An 18,930-nucleotide genomic window follows, 5' to 3' on the forward strand; every position below is an offset into this window, starting at 1 on the left:
GGAACAGCATTGCGATACAGACTGCAGGAACAGACTGGAGAGCTCCAGGAGAGAGGAGAGTGGAGGGAGAGGTGGAAGAAAGGGGAAATCAGGGAGGTGAAGAAATGGACCAATAGAAAGGAAAAGACTGAGCGAAGAGGATGAAGAGAGGGAATGTGGAAAAGATGAAGAAAGAGATGGTGATACAGAAGAGATAGGATCAAAAGATAAAGAAGAAAAGATGCACAGGAGAGGTGAAGAGTTAGAGGATGTAAAATATGGTTGATTAAGAGAAGAAAGGAGAGATGGAAGGAGGAGGGAAGCCACTGATTCATGTGCAGCAGAATAATGACAGCTCTGAGGTTGGCAGGTGGAGGTGTGGAGCAGCGTTGGATGGAGGGATGTCGTGTGACACATATTTTCCTATAAAAAACTGAATCCAACAACTTTGTGGATTGTTTTTAACGTCAAACTGGAGTCCTCGTTTCCTGAAAACTTCCGACTCTGAGCGACCAGGCTGCACGTTGGGGATGAATCCCGGGCGGAGAACTGACGGATGTGGACGGAACCTGAATCACCTAATTCTCTGCGGAGTTTGGTCCGTTTTCCTGGAAGCAGCAGATCAGAAGTTAGTGATGGACGAACTGTGGAGATAACATCCAGGATGAGAGAATGAAGCGATGGTTTGACGTTTTTGAGACAAACTCAAGCAGAAACAAAGGCTGAGGAACTTTTAGCCAAATCTTAATCTTTTCTTTCATTTACACATAAAAATGGTTTTAAAGAAGACAAATCTGACAAATACAGGACATTTCTGACTTGGTAAAAATGAGGCTGATCAGGTGTGAATGTGGAAAACTAGTTACACACTGATTGTTAACTGAAAATGAATTAATTGTTTGGAGGTTTGATGGATTTTATCAAACCAAACATCAACTGGCCCTTAAAATCCCAGTGGAGCGACCGTAGTCCTGCAGATCAGAGACGTATGAGGAGGTGATGAAGACGAGTTCTTTGACTGGTTGTAAATACTGAATAATATTGTGGTCTTTAATATTTGGCACAGATGACTCTGAAAGAAGAGCGACCAGTACGTTTAAGAGCTCAGTTTACTCCAGCTGGATGTTTGTGCGTAAAACGTGAAACCTGTTGGAGGATTTCGGTGTTCGCTGAAGGACTCTGATCATAAGACCATCTGAAAACAAACTGATCAACACTTTGATGCTACAGTCAGACTGCTGAGTACTTGTTAGAAGCTGTGAAGCCATTTTTGACCAACAAACTGCGACATATTGTCCTATGAGCAGCTGATTTACAGATATTTGAAGAAATATTCTGTGCGCCTCTAAAAATCTCCCACATCCTGTCAGGATTTCAGAATTCATCTGGAAACAGGATCCAGTGGATGACTTACTGAGATGATAAGAGTTTGATAGAGATATTAAAAGATCTGGAACTGAAGGAAAGGGTATCAGCATCAGGATATCTTCTGTATCGACTCATCCTGCAGCACTTATTGATGAATTCTGATTTGATAACTTTGGATAATTGTTGCACAGTTCGTGGATTTTGGTTTAAAAACTTTCTGAGAATTTCCCATCCCATCTGCAACCAGCTTTGTCCTGGAAACACGTGCAGATTTCCTCACTGCTGGGTTTCGCCAGCAGATTCATCAGATTTCAGAGGTGTGATTCCGGTTCTTTATGATGGTGAATGAGGACCAGAACAAGTCTGGATACGTATCTTCCTCAAGGCGAAGAACTCTGAGCAGATAATGGATTGGAAGGAACTGTGAGTATAAATGTTTGTGTTTTCCGTCAGATAAAAAACAGACATTGAGGTTTAAACAGGTCACAGATGTAAAGATGAGGATGAAAACCTAAAGCATGACTGAGAAACGTGTATTAGAAGTCAGTTCTTTAGGGGGGGTGTTCATTACGTGCAGCTGAGGGAACATTAACGTTTATGATGGGCAGTAAAATCTGTCTCTTTGGTCTTTGTCGTGTTTAATGTTACAGTTTCGCCCTCTTCCTTCAAACATTACAGCCTCAAATAAAACATCAAACTCCACCACACAGCTGGTAAGTGAGTCAGCAGCTTACGAATGGGATTTTTGAAAGGCCATAAATTACACTGAAAGCATCAGCTTTATTTTACTAAAATGTCTTAATATCTATTGCACTAAATTCAGTCTTATGCATAGTTTAACTGAGCTGTTAATTTGTAGGATCAGTCAAACACAGCTGTTATAAAAACTGTTGGCTGTGGGGGGGGCTTAACAGGATATTGGCTCATTTTTTTAATACAATGATACTAACTGGCAGTTTTTGTTAATTTTATATATATATATATAAATATATATATATATTTATATATATATATATATATATTTTAAAGGCAATTTTGTTTACAGAGCAGACTTTATTATCCATCATACTTATTATCTTTGGTTGTGTTTGGTTTTCATTCATTGTTAATGAGACAGAGTCAATTTTATTTATTGTTTTGTTATTTAAAATGTCTTTGAGTTGCAGTGTAAAATGTTGTTTAGAAATGAAAGTTTACTGACCTTTGTAAGGGTGTACGTCCATTTTTATGGTATTGTCTTTAGTTGAAAATGGTCTCAAACTGTCAACATTATCACTTTGTGCAATATTATCGTTTATCGCGATAATTTCTAAGAAAAGTTATCGTCCAGCAAAATTTGTTATCGTGACAGGCCTATTGATTGATTTGTTTTGGAGTGTTTAGTGGTTTAAGTGTGTGGTTGTTTTTGATGTTTGGAGGATTGATGTGTTTGTGTTGGACATGTTTGGTGTGAAGGGTTTATTGTGTTTACAAAGTTTGGTGGTTCTGGTGTGTTTACAGTATTTGTTGGATGGATAGTTTGGTGTGTTTAGAGCAGGGAACATTAACTCCGGTCCTTAAGGCCAGTGGTACTGTAGGTTTTAGATGTTTTCCTGCTCCAACTCACCTGATTCATATGAAATGGATCCAACAGCTTGCTGTCATGTTCTGTAAAATGACCCATTGATTCAGTCGTGTATGTTAAAACTGGGAAACATCTAAAACCTGAACCAGAGCTGCCCATCCCTGCTTAAGAGTGTCGAGGTTTAATAGTTTTGGTGTGTTCGGAGTATGTGGAGGATTTTATTTGTTGTGTTTGCGGCGTGTCTGGTTTTGTGGGCTTGGTGTATGAGCAGCATCTGCAGACGTTCCTGCTGCTGCTTTTTGTTCTGATTGAAATTCTTCGCTACGCTGCTGCTGATACAGATAAACCCTGTTCTGCTGAGTCATGGTGTCGGCTTGATGGTTGCTTTTCCGAAGATTTTTAATCCTCTTTACTTCCTTCTCTTCACGTTCTACTTCCCACTGCTGCTTTCTTTCTCTCCTTTCTTGCTCCCCATCTTTGAGTTTTCTGCCTGATCTTCTCTTCACCATTGATTAATATATTGATTGATTCTACGTTTGAACTTGATCCAGACCCGAGCAGGTAAAGCTCAGCAAGTTATTTTCTGAGATTTACGCGTTTGGATTCGTTTCACATCTGATTCAGATGTTGATTGTTCTGGTGATTGTTTTCCTCTCGTGTTGATATTTCTCAGCACACGAGTTAGCATGTAAATGTCAGTGTGTTACCACCGCGCACACACACACGTGTAGCCTGCAGCACTGCAGTTTGTTGTGTGGCTCTGTTGTCCTTCATGGAGGCTGCGATTACACACTCTGTTTTCTGATTGGACTCACTGGGGATGAAGGGATGAAGAAGAGGAGTGCAAGGAGAGTCTCCTCTCTAATGATCAGGGACTGAGTCCCCTTCGACTCCCCCATTCCACTCCAGTAATCCAACACTCTTCCTCCTCTTCCTCTGTTATCCTCCAGAGCTGCAGAGGTAAATTCAGCTGTTACTAAAAACAAAATCTGCAGAAAAACAAGCAGAAACACAGTCGGAGTGGAATCTGTATTCCAGCCAGGCTAGAGTGAAATCCAGAGCCTCATTCTTAGAAACTGTCCTAAACTCCATCCTACGAATGAAATACAGAAAGTTTGTAAGTACAGAAACAAAATATGAAGGCCAGTCAAAAAATCAACCCCATGATCGTAAAGTTCCCGGTCGTTTGCATTCACAAACACCTGATATGGTGCCAACAGAGCTCTCTGGAAATCGCTTTGCTTCTCCTTGGAGTGATGGAGAGGAAGAAAAAGTCTATTTCTGCTGAGTCTGAAGCCAAATAAACATTTGTTTAGTTCATTCATTCAAGTTCAGGTAACATTTATAATGAAAATCCATCTGAAGCTCACATGTAAACATTTACGAACAGGAGATGAATATTATTTAACAATCTAATGCATAATAAATGTGAAACTAGCAAATAAATAAATAAATGCTGCAGAGCCAAAGTTTGTTTAGAGATATTTAGTTTTTCTTTGTCTTTGTTAAATGTCCAGTATCAAACTATTAATTAATAAAAAAGTGACTGCTGCAACACACAGATGAGACGTAGCTGCAGTTGGAGGACAAAACACAAAAACCTCCACCCTTTATATAGAATTTTAATTCTTCTGTTAACCTCGGTTAGTTTTTAAATGTCTGAAGCAATGAAGGTGATTTGATTTGATGTAACTTACATATTTCCAGCATCAGTACAGGACGACCCTTTGACTTCGCTTGATGTTAAAATTGTTCAAGAGAAATAAACGTGTTTTGGTCCAGAGAAAAAAACGCATCTGGCATGTATGTCGTCTGACCTGCCTACTATTCTGATTTTCACCAGAATAGTGGTCATTATGACTTCACTGTCAGCTGTTTGATGACGAGCTCACAAACTAACTTTTGTTATTGACCAAATACTTTTTTTCCACCATAATTTGCAATTAAATTAATTAAAAATCAAACAATGTGGTTTTCTGGAGTTTTTTTTTTTTTCTCTCATTTTGTCTCATAGTAATCGCTCATCTCTTTAAGCGGGAGAACTTGAACAATTTGTGGCTGACTAAATACTTTGTTGCCCTAGTGTATATATATATATATATATATATATATATATATATATATATATATATATATATATATATATATATTATAATACACCTTAATCAACATTTTAATTTAGATTTAAAAATGTAAATGCGCTAACTTCGTCTGTAGTCCCTTGGCAGTTTAACATAAACCGCATACTTTACAATTGAAGAAATAAATAAATAGATGTACTGGGTAATATAAAAACAGCGTATTAAAGTATTGTAAAAAACATGGTAGGCTTGTTTTTCGTGAGATTCGTGAGACAAACTAAAGCATGCAGGATGCTGAGATTGCTACCTGTAAATAAATAACATCTCCCTGTTGTTCCTCTGGATTCTGGTCCTGTCTGGTCAGAGCTGTTTTGAAATTTAAAAACATTTCTAAGTAGAAGTAAAAAATGTTAAATTCCACGTGCAAATGTTCTTGTGCACAAATTATGCACATAAATGTGTATAAAAGCAGATGGCCGTGGATTCTCCGTCCTATCTGGGATTAAATCCAAAAGCTTGGACTGTAAAGTAATTTATTTCTGAATCTGTGTGTCTCTGCTGTTTTAGGGCGGCTCAGAAACTCAGTCTGTCCCGCAGGAGGAAGTCTCAACCCTGCTCCCCGCCCAGCGAGGCCCCGGGGCCCCTTCCTCCCGTGCTGTACACCGGGGGCTTCAGTGGGGCCCTGCAGCTCTCGCCGCCAGCCATCCCACCATGTCTCCTTCGAGCCGGATCAAAGGTGAAGGACACACCTGGAATGGGGAAGGTAAGATGTCGTTATGGAAGGTTTGACCGCCTTTAATGACGTTCAGCACTTTTTATCCAGCCTCATTTCTCTCTATGCTCCCAGTAAATTAGGAAACAGCTGCAGAAATTTACTGAAACATGTTCAAACATAAATAATAACTCAGAAAATGAGGCAGAATTAGTTAGTAAGGAGCTTTAAAGTGAATATTTGGTCTGAGCTTTTTTTCATTCTTCATTACAGTCTGAACCCTCTTATGGATAAATTGGGGTCCTCAATTTGATTGGGCGGGAATCCAGAAAATTTTCCACTTCTCCTTTGGTTTGGTTTGCTTTCACATTGCACCAAACGGCCTGGACATCATGCAGTTATAACATCTGCTCACCAGGGGGCGATATTCCCCAAAACAACCCCTGACAAAGAAGAAGGAAGAACATAAATCGGGTTTATCTATTGGCCAGGACCGAAAACAGTTCATTCACTGCAACTAAACAATGGAGCAACAATAACCCAGATAACAACAGATGTTTGGCCCAAATATGGCCCACATCTGCAGTTTCATTTGGCCCGCATTTAGCCTGTGTCTGCTATCTGGGGCAGTCTTGTGGTTTCTGGTTTTACTTTCGCATTTAAACCTAACATGGTTTTCACTAGAATCTGTCCTGAGTTATCTGACATATTGCGCTACATCCATTAGTTCCTCTTTTTGGTTCACTGGATGGTCCCTTTGCATTCACACTGCAAACAAACTGCACCAGGGTTCACTTGGAAGGGAACAAGATGCCTGGTTTCCAAGCAGACCTGGTTTAATTTTTTTGGTCCAGAGTGTGAATGAGCGCTCACACTGCTCCAAATGGACCGTCCTATCCTGGACCAGGATTTGTGTTAAACAGTAAAAATGGTTTGTATCTATACAGCACTTTTACTGTAGCTGGAATGATACCCAAACCGCTTTACATTTATACATCCTGTTCACTCATTCACACACTGATGGTGGAAACTGCCATGCAAGGAGCTAACCACAACCCATCAGGAGCAGTTTGAAGGTTTGGTGTCTTGCTCATGGACACCTCGACATGAGCTCGACAGGCCAAGGTTCAAACCAGCAACCCTCAGGCTACAGGACGACTACTCCGCCCACTGAGCGATGCCGCCCAATTGGCGCTCCTAAGTGGACCAAACAGCGCCAGTGTGAACAAAAAAGCACCCTAAATGCACATTTTGGGTGTATTAGACCAACCTTACTGTCATTTCTTCAAGTATTCTTCAGGAATAGTTCTCCAGACTTCTTTAAGGACTTTCCAAAGCTCTTCTTTGGATGTTTCTACCTTTTGTTCCATTCTCTGTCCAGATAATCCCACACTGCTTCAGTAATAATATTAATGAGTTTCCAGGTTCTAGTTAGGGTCCATCCCTCCATCAGACTTGTTGTCACTGATCTTCAGTCCAGTTCTTGTGTCATGTGACACACCTCAGCCTTTTCTCCCTGCTTCTCTTCCCTAAGAACGCCTTCGTAACAGCAACATTCTTCAGGACATCACTTTCAGATCCTGTTCATCTGCTGTAGATGGTTTTCCCCCCTTTGTCCTTCACAGTTTCTGGTCAGAAATGCCAAGTTTCCAGCTAACAGCTCCTGGGAATCACCTTTCTGCTGATAAAATCCTGTTTTCTGTCTGTCAAACTGTCTGATCTTTGCTGGTTTTCACAGATGAAACAGTTTTTTTAATTAGCTGTTATGAGTTGACATGCCACTGGTTCATCTCTTGGGTTTTTAGTGTCTGAATGGTTTACAGACCACAGAGGGATCAGCATCACCCTGACCTGTTTCAGACCCCACAGCAGAAGTTTTCCAAACATTTTCAGAGTGCAGGCGTTTTCATGGAAACCAGTTTATCTGTGGGGTTTAAAACAGATTTTAAGATTTTAAGTTTTATCTTCAACATTTCCAAATGAACATGGAGCTTCTCAATTCTCCAGGTTTCACAGCCACGTAAAAAAAAACAAAAACAAAACAAAGCTTTAAACTGGCCTGGAACCAGACTCCACTACACCAGATGATGATGATGATAATGATGATGGTCTCTGTGTCATATCATACATATAAAACTCTCCAGCTGTCAGGCTGAACTGGGACAGCACGAGGACGGTGATTTTATTCATCATAAAACTGTATTTAAAGTGTTAAAGATACACTGAGAAGAAACATTTAGTTTTTATTGGATCAGCTGACATGATGTGATTGTGAACGTCGTCTCTGATCCATCCATATCTGCAGCTTCCATCCTCTTCCTCCAGCAGGACGTCTGGACTGAACGCTGACAGCAAGGCCTCAGCTGGGAGGGAATCCTCCTCATCATCCGGCTGTGGCTGTCAGACGGGTTTTATTGGCGCTTGTTGGTCATAAAGTGTGAAGCGGTTAGTATTTACAGCCGGGAAACGTCCCCCTGGGACTCGCTCGTAAACCCGCTGATGGACTGTTTGCTGCCGGCAGCAGAACCTGCTCCATGTTTCATGAAGGTTTCAGAAACCAGGAAGCGGAAGCTTCTCTCCTCCTTCCACAATTCTGCCTTCCTTCACTCCTTCCTCTCTTTCTTTCTTTCTGGAATCAGATCTGCTCCTCATCCCTGTAAAGTTCTGTTGGGCAGAGTGCTTTTCCTTCCATTCACACCTGTGGTTACCATGGTAACAGCGGCTATGTTTCCTGGGCCAGTCCGGTCACACCTGATCAGAAAAATTTGCTGGACTGTGACTTTATGTGGCGTCTTGTCGTCGTGGGCTGAGATCAGCTGTTTTCTGTCGCCAGGGGCGACCAAGGAGTCAATGATTCGCTCCAACGACTCGCAGCGACACGTTTAAAAGTTGCTGTGTCTCAGATCGCGGATCAGCGCCGACTCAGCAGCTCTGTGACGAGCCAATAAAAAGTCTTTATACACACACACTCAGACACACACGCCACTGCAGGTCAGAGGTCATGGACCAGCAGCTGGAACGTCCTCCAAATAAATTTATTCTGTACACAGACAAGACCCGAACCAGGACGGGTCCACCAGGTTCTGCTTTCGTCCAAACAATCATCACATAGCTTCTTCATCATGTTTACCATCTCTGTACTGATGTGGACTTCCTGTCTGTCCCCAGGTCCGAGTCATGGTCCGGATCTGCTCTGTCCACAGCAGCGAGTCTTCAGAGTCCATGTCCTTCCTGAAGGTGGACGGCAGAAAGAAGCAGCTGACTCTGTGCGAGCCAGCGGCCAACAGACGATCATCCACCTCCGCCCCCAAAACCTTCACCTTCGACGCCATCTTCCCACAGGACGCCTCCCAGGTGGGAAAAGTTCTGCGGAACCAGTTTCCCACCTTCATCCTCAGAGGGAACGAACCAGATCTAAATGTGGTCCCGGTCCAAACCTCTGAAGGACTTAACGAACATTCTCTGGTCATCTGGTTTCAGTTTGTTGTTCAGGCTCAACCTGCAGGTGAATCTTCAGGTTCAGTCATCCAGAAGCTTTTTAACATCATTCTCTCAAGATAATGATTTAATTACAGAGATCAGCTTCATTTTGAGGTGACAACATAAAAAATAAATGGTTGCATGAATGTCTGCTCTCAGATTCTTTACATTCATACATAAAAAATAAACAACTGTAACAAGAAACAAAACAAAAAGACAAACAAAAAGTGTTCAAAGCTTCACCAATAAATAAAACAAGCTGAATGAATAAATAGATGCATAAGTTAAAAATATTCTAAAAATAAATTAAATCAATATAAATATATAATAAGCAGCAGATAAATAAATAAAAAACAGACGAATAAATGATCAGCTAATAAATAAATAAATAATGGGAAACTAAATAAATGGATGAATAGATAATAAAATGTAAATAAATACATGATAAACAGATAAAAAAATTTTAAAAATATTAATTAATGGATAAATTTATGACCGCATCATGTCATCACACAGAAACTGATCAAACTGATTCCATTAAACATTCATTTGACGTGATCATTACAGTTGATAAACCGTAAACATACGGATTCTGTAGACGCCCCACACACACCGTCACACAGCTCTGAGCTCAACCTCATCGTTCTGTCACATGATTGGTGAGTTTACACGGATCTCTCTCCTGATAGGCCGAGGTGTGTTCAGGGACGGTGGCGGAGGTCATCCAGTCGGTGGTGAACGGCGCCGACGGCTGCATCTTCTGCTTCGGACACGCCAACCTGGGTAAGAACACAGTTCACTTCCTCCTCACACACGCCCACGTTTTAAATGCCTCACGACGTCCCTGTGTTGCCTCCGCCCCCTCAGGTAAGACCTACACCCTGATTGGTCGGGACTGCTCTACCCTGAGTCTGGGCGTGGCTCCAACAGCCATCTCTTGGCTCTTTAAGCTGATCGAGGAGCGCAGAGAGAAGTCCGGAGCTCGTTTCTCCATCAGGGTGTCGGCGGTGGAGATCTCCGGTCGGGAGGAGGTGCTCACTGACCTCCTGGCACAACTCTCCTCCTCAGCTGGGGGCCACCAGGAGGCCCCCGGGCCCGCGGTGTCACTGAGGGAAGATCCTGTGTGTGGATCCCAGGTAAAGAAAAAAAACTTCCACACCCAAAGAGGAGCAAATAGATGATTTGGATTATGTGATGGAGCAAAAAAGCCTTCCTCCCCCTTCCTGCTGCCTCCTCTTCATCACTTCTCTCCAGTCCAATTAGTCCTGACCTTCCTCGTTCTTATCCAGCGTTTTATCTCTCCTGGCTGTTCCTGACACTTTCATTTCTCCTCCTGTCTCCTCACCCTTTTATCAAACCTCATTCTGTCTTATTTCAGCTTTTATCTCTTTTTCTCCCAGAGGAGCCAAGGGAAGAAGAAGAGCATCATCCTGTTGTGCCGTTGTTATCAGAACACTTTCAGTCGGGTCAAACAAGAAACCAGCTGAACTTTTTATTCCTCCTGCCTTCTGATCAGTTGCAGAACCAGACGGAGCTTCGGGCCACCAGCGCCGAGCGGGCAGCGTTCATCCTGGACGCTGCTCTGGCGGAGAGGAGCAGCACCCGGATGCCGAGCGACCAGGAGGCTCAGAGGAACTCCCACTTCCTGTTTACTCTGCACCTCTACCAGGAGCGTCCGGATAAGAGCAGCAAGGCAACAGGTGGGTGTTCGATCCAAACTGAGACATTTTACCATTTTGTGGAAAATATGAGCTGATTGTGAGTTTGATGGCAGCAACACATATACAGGTTCAGCACAATATAAAAAGTAGTTCCAGGATGATGGTGTAAAAAGTAGTTCCAGGGTGATGTTCGGCACGGTGTAAAAAGTAGTTCCAGGGTGATGTTAGGCATGGTGTAAAAACTAGTTCCAGGATGATGGTATAAAAAGTAGTTCCAGGGTGATGTTCGGCACGATATAAAAAGTAGTTCCAGGATGATGGTGTAAAAAGTAGTTCCAGGGTGATGTTCAGCACGATATAAAAAGTAGTTCCAGGATGATGGTGTAAAAAGTAGTTCCAGGGTGATGTTCAGCACGATATAAAAAGTAGTTCCAGGATGATGATGTAAAAAGTAGTTCCAGGATGATGATGTAAAAAGTAGTTCCAGGATGATGATGTAAAAAGTAGTTCCAGGGTGACGTATGGCATGGTGTAAAAAGTAGTTCCAGGATGATGATGTAAAAAGTAGTTCCAGGATGATGATGTAAAAAGTAGTTCCAGGATGATGGTATAAAAAGTAGTTCCAGGGTGATGTACGGCATGGTGTAAAAAGTAGTTCCAGGGTGATGTTCGGCATGGTGTAAAAACTAGCTTCAGGGCGATGTTCAGCACGGTATAAAAAGTAGTTCCAGGATGATGGTGTAAAAAGTAGTTCCAGGGTGACGCACTGCATGGTGTAAAAAGTAGTTCCAGGGTGATGTTCAGCACGATATAAAAAGTAGTTCCAGGATGATGATGTAAAAAGTAGTTCCAGGGTGACGTACGGCATGGTGTAAAAAGTAGTTCCAGGGTGATGTTCGGCACGGTGTAAAAAGTAGTTCCAGGGTGACGTACGGCACGGTGTAAAAAGTAGTTCCAGGGTGATGTTCGGCATGGTGTAAAAAGTAGTTCCAGGGTGATGTTCGGCATGGTGTAAAAAGTAGTTCCAGGGTGACGTACGGCACGGTGTAAAAAGTAGTTCCAGTGTGATGTTCGGCATGGTGTAAAAAGTAGTTCCAGGGTGACGTACGGCATGGTGTAAAAAGTAGTTCCAGGGTGATGTTCGGCATGGTGTAAAAAGTAGTTCCAGTGTGATGTTTGGCATGGTGTAAAAAGTAGTTCCAGGGTGACGTACGGCATGGTGTAAAAAGTAGTTCCAGGGTGATGTTCAGCATGGTGTAAAAAGTAGTTCCAGGGTGATGTTCAGCATGGTGTAAAAAGTAGTTCCAGGGTGACGTACGGCACGGTGTAAAAAGTAGTTCCAGGGTGATGTTCGGCATGGTGTAAAAAGTAGTTCCAGGGTGATGTTTGGCATGGTGTAAAAAGTAGTTCCAGGGTGACGTACGGCATGGTGTAAAAAGTAGTTCCAGGGTGATGTTCGGCGTGGTGTAAAAAGTAGTTCCAGGGTGATGTTCGGCATGGTGTAAAAAGTAGTTCCAGGGTGATGTTTGGCATGGTGTAAAAAGTAGTTCCAGGGTGACGTACGGCATGGTGTAAAAAGTAGTTCCAGGTGATGTTCGGCATGGTGTAAAAAGTAGTTCCAGGGCGATGTTCAGCACGATATAAAAAGTAGTTCCAGGGTGACATACGGCACGGTGTAAAAAGTAGTTCCAGGGTGATGTTCAGCACGGCGTAGCATCCCCTCTTCTTCTAACATCTGTCTGGAAACATCTGGGAAGTGAGGAGACCAGTTGTTTACACAATGTCCCAACTTTTTTAATTAGGATTGTCCACACAGATCATCTCATTTGTTGAAGTCATGAAGCTCTGATGATCTTCCTCACTGTCAGGTCTCGGTGGATTAAGTCAGTATCTCCACAGAGATGCTATAACCCCAAAATGAACCCAGAAAACTGCAAATTAAAGTGGAAAAAGATCTTTTTGCTTATTTGGGTTGAAATATGTCTCGTCAGCAGTGAAGAAAGCATAAAAAAATCCTGCTGCAGCCGTTGTTGATTCTCCTCTACTTTAATTTCCAAACATGTAGCTGCTAATTAGCTTCATGTGGAATCACCAGCGTAAGATCGTTTCTCCTTCGCCCACATCCACCTGCCACAGCAGACATTTCCACGGTTTTACTGCCTCTGAGTCCACGGTTAATGAGGCCTGCAGCGTTCATGCAGTCAGCAGTTCCTGAATCTTGCTGATGTGGGCGGTTCTCATGCCACGCCATCATCACTCCAAATCACTGAAACGAGACGGTGGTTAAACCCACTCTGAATTTTCACCAGAGCAGCTCAGAGACGTCCTGAGAAAATGAAAACAAACTTCACACATGAATCAGTTTGGCCCATGCTTGATCAGTCCAGATTCATTCTTTAAATCTGACTTTGATTTTTCTTCAACCAGAGATGCTTACAAGTCATAACAAGTCATTTTTACAAGTCCAAGTCAAGTCTCAAGTCACTTTTTTTTTAGTAATGAGTAATTTGCCTCGAACACACATCACAATGCATCCCTCCTCTTTATCTACATTTTCTAACAGCACCAAGCTTTAATTTATTCTGACGAACCCATTTCTTTACTGAATTCGGAAAAACCTGAAGATGCACATGGAAATTTAGTTAATATACTTCTAACATAAAAAAAGTTTTTAATGTGTATCCAAATCCATCTGGACCCACAGTTGTAAGAGAGTGTTTCAGAGCTAACGATGTAGTTTGAAGCTTTTTTAATTATTTCTGAATGAATGGCTTGTTAAGTGGCTGCTTGGAGGACCTTTTGATATGAATCAGGTGTGTTGCATCATCTAAACCCTGCAGGACACTGGCCCGAAAGGTCCGGAGTTGGTGATCCTTGCTCTAGTGCATCACAAAATCATAATAATCAAATGAAAATAAAAGGTTGAAATGACTTTATGTAGAAGGAATACAGAAAATATTATCATTGAACTTTTTACCTGCAGATTAAATAAAGATTACTAACATGACTAAACAACAGCTGTAACTCAGTAAAACCAGTTGTTTCCAGTGGGTTTGATGATGTATTGGTCCCAGTTTAACATGATCTCATTCCTCTGAACATATTCAGTGAAGTTAATCAGAGTTAACATTGTTTTAGTACAAAGGTGTAGCAAGCTAACGTTGTGGCGCTAAGCTAGTTGCTAATATAGAGGCTAACATTTGGCTTTCACATCTCCAGGTGTGGGTGGATGATGAAGGTGGATCCGGCTTTCTGGATTTTTATAACACAGGGCTGCAGTTTCTTGTAAAAACATTGTCACTTTTTTATTGATTGTGACAGAGGCCTCAATATAGCCTCCGGTGGGCCAACTCTAGGTTCGTGAGGCAGTATAACGAGTGATAAAGAACTGGCGGGAGACAGGCGACTTAAAGAGAACGCTCTATATTAATAAAGGCAAAATACAATAATATAACAATACAATTAACAAATAGTTGGCAAGAAAAAAAAGAAAGATTTCACGTGGTAACTGGTACCATCCCAGGTAGCCTGATTCACTGTATTCCGCATCCAGTCAAGTCAATGGTCCAAGTGTCTCGAGTCCAAAGAGTCCAAAAAACTCATCGGATATTTGCTCTCCGACAAGAGAAAAAAATACATATATACATATTTGTCTCGGGTGCACCCTTAGTTTTCCTATAGTCAGTGTTTGTGTGGTCCAGGAAATTCCTACCACACCGTGGATCTTGAGGGAAAGGTGGTGTCTTTCTCTTCTTGGCTCGCCATCTCCTCAAAGAGGAGAAACTCCAAAATCATAAAGTCCATCCGGATCAACACCAACAGGAAGGGGGTAAAAAACCCAGCCTGCATGACAATAAACTCCTTTATTGCTACAGCTTTGATATTCAGCACATAAAACTCACATGTGAATATGTCTACATAAAAATATGGCCATAGCTTCGTCCTCATTCCAAGTTTAACACTTTTGAACTTATGCAGCATTACAAATCTGCATAGAAGGCCTTTAACATAATGGTCTGGTAAATTTTCACTTTCACAGTGCATTAAATGGGATGTTTTAAACCCAGCCTTGTTAATTCTAATCAATTAACCAAAAAAATTATTTTCCAAGTCTTCCTGAATCATGTATTAAACTCAGTGTACAATCAAAATTAAACAGTTTTTAATCAACTGAGTTTGTTTTAACTACAAATTTTTAACATTTTCAAATCAACATACAAAACTATGTTTAACAAAATGTTTTTACAGTACACTTGTAGCTGCAACTGCACAAATAATGTTCTTTGTTTTGTTTTGTGCTGGCAGCAGCGAGCAGCACTTCACCAGTGGCCAATTCAGTGATAAAGAAAAAAAAATACTTAATCGAGAGTTTTTGCTTAAGTTGTAACATTACACTATTGCGTTAATCATAAAATATGCCCTCTTAACCTTAATTAAATAACAGTTAAATCATCCAAAACATCACGTTTTGACAACTTCATCCCTGCATGTGTGACGCACACACACCAGGGAAATGAACGTGACTGCCATGCTTGCTACTTAAGCTAGCAGCGTTAACTTCCTCTTAACTCACCAGGACGGTCAGATTTAAGAAACTCGGGACCCAACGATCCCTGGTCGTCTTGCACGTTCCCCTTTTCTCCTCCTGAACCAAATCCTCGGTTACAGGACACCCTAGTTGCCTTTTTTTCTCGACAATCAGAGTGTGCTTGCTCAAGCTCACTCGATCTGCTGCGGCCTCGTCCGTGTGAGGAGGCGGGATCTACTTCCCCATCCAATCAGATGAGAGTACCCACAGTTTTTAACCAATAAGTGAAAGAATGGCAAAAACATACTTGACAGACAGGTAAATGAGCAAATAAGAAAAATGGCTCTGTAAAACAGAGCAAATAAATGATAATGAAATGTACAAAAATAAATTCTGCAGAAAGGAAGAAAGAAAAAAAAAATCAGGAAGCTTAGTTCCTCTGGGCTACAGACTGCAAACACATCAGTGTTTATGTGATGTTATGACAGTGGAAATGCTTCCCATCAAGCAGACAGCAGATCAGGAAGAAAACACTGAAATAAAAGATTGTTCACGAGTCCAAGTCGAGTCTGAAGTCTCTGTATATCTCACTTAAATGCAACTCGAGTCCCCATCTTTGTCTTCGCCAACCTCAGAAATCTCTTAAACTTCTGGACACATAAAACTGATGGATCTGAACCCCTCAGAGCGCCACTGCATGAGCCAGCCAATCAGGACCAGTGACCAAGTAGACTCCTGATTGGTCGCTGGTTAATGTTTGTGTCTATAGTATCAGGTACTTGGGTTTTTTTATGCTTGATGAAGACTTGTTATTTGTGACTCGGATTCAGGACTTGTCTGGAAGTACTCGCAGCATCCTGTCAGATCAGTCTGGGTTGAACGAACCTCATGTGTCCTGCAGAGGAATCATCAAACCTTAAATATCACACAATCCTAAAGCTCAACAGACTTTTTTTTTATTCATATCAAGGTTTGTTTACCTGAAGTCTGTCTTGAAGTAGCCAATCAGAAGTCAGACATCAATCATGTCTGTAAACTGATCGATCAGTTTACATCAGTCCGGTCTTTGAGCAGCAGTGAGCTGTTAAACATGTAAATGGTGTTCTGTGTGTCTCAGTGTCCGGTCGAAGTCGCCTCCACCTCCTGGATCTGGGCAGCTGTGAGACGGACATCAGTAAGACCAGAGAAGGGGGCGGAGCTCAGTGTCTGTCTCTGTCTGCGCTGGGAAACGTCATCCTCGCGCTCGCCAACGGGGCCAAACATGTCCCGTACAGGTGGGAGAAGACACCAACCGGCCCATGAATCAGTCTGTTCAAACTCTGATTTTCAGCCTGTTTTGAATGAGGTCCAGATAGTTGGTCCAGAATTGTTTGTCTTTGGTAACACAGAAAAATAAAAATAAAAAATTGACTGTATGTGAATTCAGTATCACATCCTTGTAGTTTTACTCCAGGTCTCTTCAAAGGCAGGATTTCGGATGTGTGAGTATGGCTCACGTGTGGCTTGTAGTTCAAAGTAGGTTCATGAATGTCTGATGAGGAATGGTTCCTTTCTCCCAATCTGAGCCCAACTGTTGGATGGTGTAATGAAGGGTCTCTGGGGTCCTGTGGGGTTTCTCCATCCAGCTTTCTTTCCCTCTTTCTTTGGGGCTAACGAGGGTCTCTTGATGTATTATTCAGAGACAGCAGGCTCACTATGCTGCTCAGCCAATCCCTGGGTAACATCAACTGTCGAACCACCATGATCGCCCACATCTCCGACTCACCAGCCAGCTACATGGAGACGCTGACCACGCTGCAGCTGGCCTCCCGCATCCACCGCATGAGGAAGAAGAAGTCCAAAGTACTCCTCCTTTTTTCATCTTTCATTCATCCAGTTGAGGCTGAGAGTAAAGTAGAAGAGTAAAATCATAAGCTGGATCAGGACAGGAAATCCTATTGATTCAGTAATAGTGATTCAATGATTATCACAAATTCTGCAACAATAAAAAAACAGCCATCAGTATGAGACAAAAACATGATATTTGACTGTATTTTATTTTATTCCGGTGTTTTTTTCATTTAGTTTGTTTTTCTTTTTTTACTGTATTGATTTTTATTTTATTTTTTTAAAATAAATTCCAACATTAAGGGATTAATACATTCACTACTATTTATATCAAATCACACATATTTTATATATATTACATATATTTTTGCTATTATAATGACAATTGTTATTATTATCATTATTTTTATTTCTTTAGGTCAATTCTGAGTCATGATTTTGTTTTTGAACTATATGTAGAAACTTTTTTCTTCACACTAGATGTTTGCAACCAAACATGGTGAAATATGTTGAGCTAAATCCGCAAATATATGTATATGTTTAACTTTCTGCAGAAAACCTTGTGAAGACAGTGCTACGATGGCTGTGACTGGTGGAACAGACATTAAGTCAGCTTTTAAGCCGGCCATGTCCAGATCAAAATAAAGACAAAATTCTTGTCAAAATGAAAATCAAAATATAAAATAAAATGAGAAATCAATATAATGTAAAACTATTGTATTTTATATAAATGTGCATTAAGAAAGATCTTGAAATGTATTTTTATGTAAAACAAGGTGATTATCGTCCTTGAACCATAATCTAGAAAAGGTAGAAAAGCTATTGCAGCAAATATTAATTGAAATGGTTAGTAAATAATAGAGATATTAAAACAATGTTTATTATTATTATTATTATTATTATTATTATTATTTGGTTTCTGAGACTTTTGGATCCAGTGTGATTTATTTATAAAGCACCAGAAACTCAACAATGTCGACCACAGTAGTTTATATTAAAACAAAGTCCAAATATTTAAATGTATATGTGTATCTAAATGCACTAAAACACAGGTAAAAACCATATTAAATGTAAAAATGGCCAAACACCAGGGCTCGGATTACACTGGGGCTTTCGGAGGAGCCTTATTTTCACACATGCATTTATATTAGTGCACAGTCAAAAATATGGCTACTATTAAAAAAAACTACTGAATGCAGTTTGTTTAATCAGAAACAGCGACAGAGAGTTCTTTAACCACAAAAAGGAGCACAACAGGTGGTTGTGTGGATGCTCACAGCAGACAACAGACAAACAATGCTGCTGGACACGATGCTGACGGAAACCAAACCTATCATCCGTGTCGTTTTTAGGGCTCCCCTGAACATATCAGCTGAATCTCTTCCGGGGAGCTCATCTGTCATTCAGTAATTCAAACGCTGCCAAACACAAACCTTAAAAGACATAAAAGCATCAACTGATTTAGAGTTAAAACCAAAGAAAATAAAAAGGTTTTCAACATTTTCAAAGTCGAATTGATCCAGGAACATCATTGCTGATCCTGAGAAACAAACTGTAAGGTTAAAAACATCTTACAAATGATTATTGTAGCTATGTTTGATCCTTATTCCTTGTTTGGGTCAAACTGTTGGTTTATTGATCATTAAATTGACATAAATCAGCCCCATATAAAGATGCGGCTGCAGGCTGACAGACCAAATATTAGTTTGTCCATATGATGATATGTATCT

General features: G+C 41.0%; 1 protein-coding gene across 2 annotated transcripts in view; it reads left to right on the forward strand.

Annotated features, from left to right (window-relative positions):
• Positions 1-1,068: 1,068 nt before the first annotated feature.
• Positions 1,069-18,930, forward strand: part of kif26aa (kinesin family member 26Aa) — a 31,048-nt gene continuing 13,186 nt past the window's right edge. Inside the window, exons 1-8 of one of the 2 annotated variants that reach the window (XM_041975424.1) lie at positions 1,069-1,770; positions 5,560-5,755; positions 8,873-9,058; positions 9,874-9,967; positions 10,052-10,320; positions 10,701-10,884; positions 16,491-16,647; positions 17,053-17,215. In XM_041975424.1, coding sequence (XP_041831358.1) covers positions 1,754-1,770; positions 5,560-5,755; positions 8,873-9,058; positions 9,874-9,967; positions 10,052-10,320; positions 10,701-10,884; positions 16,491-16,647; positions 17,053-17,215 — 1,266 coding nt within the window. In that variant the 5' untranslated portion in view covers positions 1,069-1,753. Of the gene's footprint in view, positions 1,771-5,559; positions 5,756-8,872; positions 9,059-9,873; positions 10,321-10,700; positions 10,885-16,490; positions 16,648-17,052; positions 17,216-18,930 lie in introns of both variants that reach the window. The other variant, XM_041975423.1, reaches the window with a different exon arrangement.

This window comes from Melanotaenia boesemani, chromosome 22 (genome assembly GCF_017639745.1).
Source record: "Melanotaenia boesemani isolate fMelBoe1 chromosome 22, fMelBoe1.pri, whole genome shotgun sequence".
In the NCBI taxonomy this organism is placed as follows: Eukaryota; Metazoa; Chordata; class Actinopteri; order Atheriniformes; family Melanotaeniidae; genus Melanotaenia; species Melanotaenia boesemani.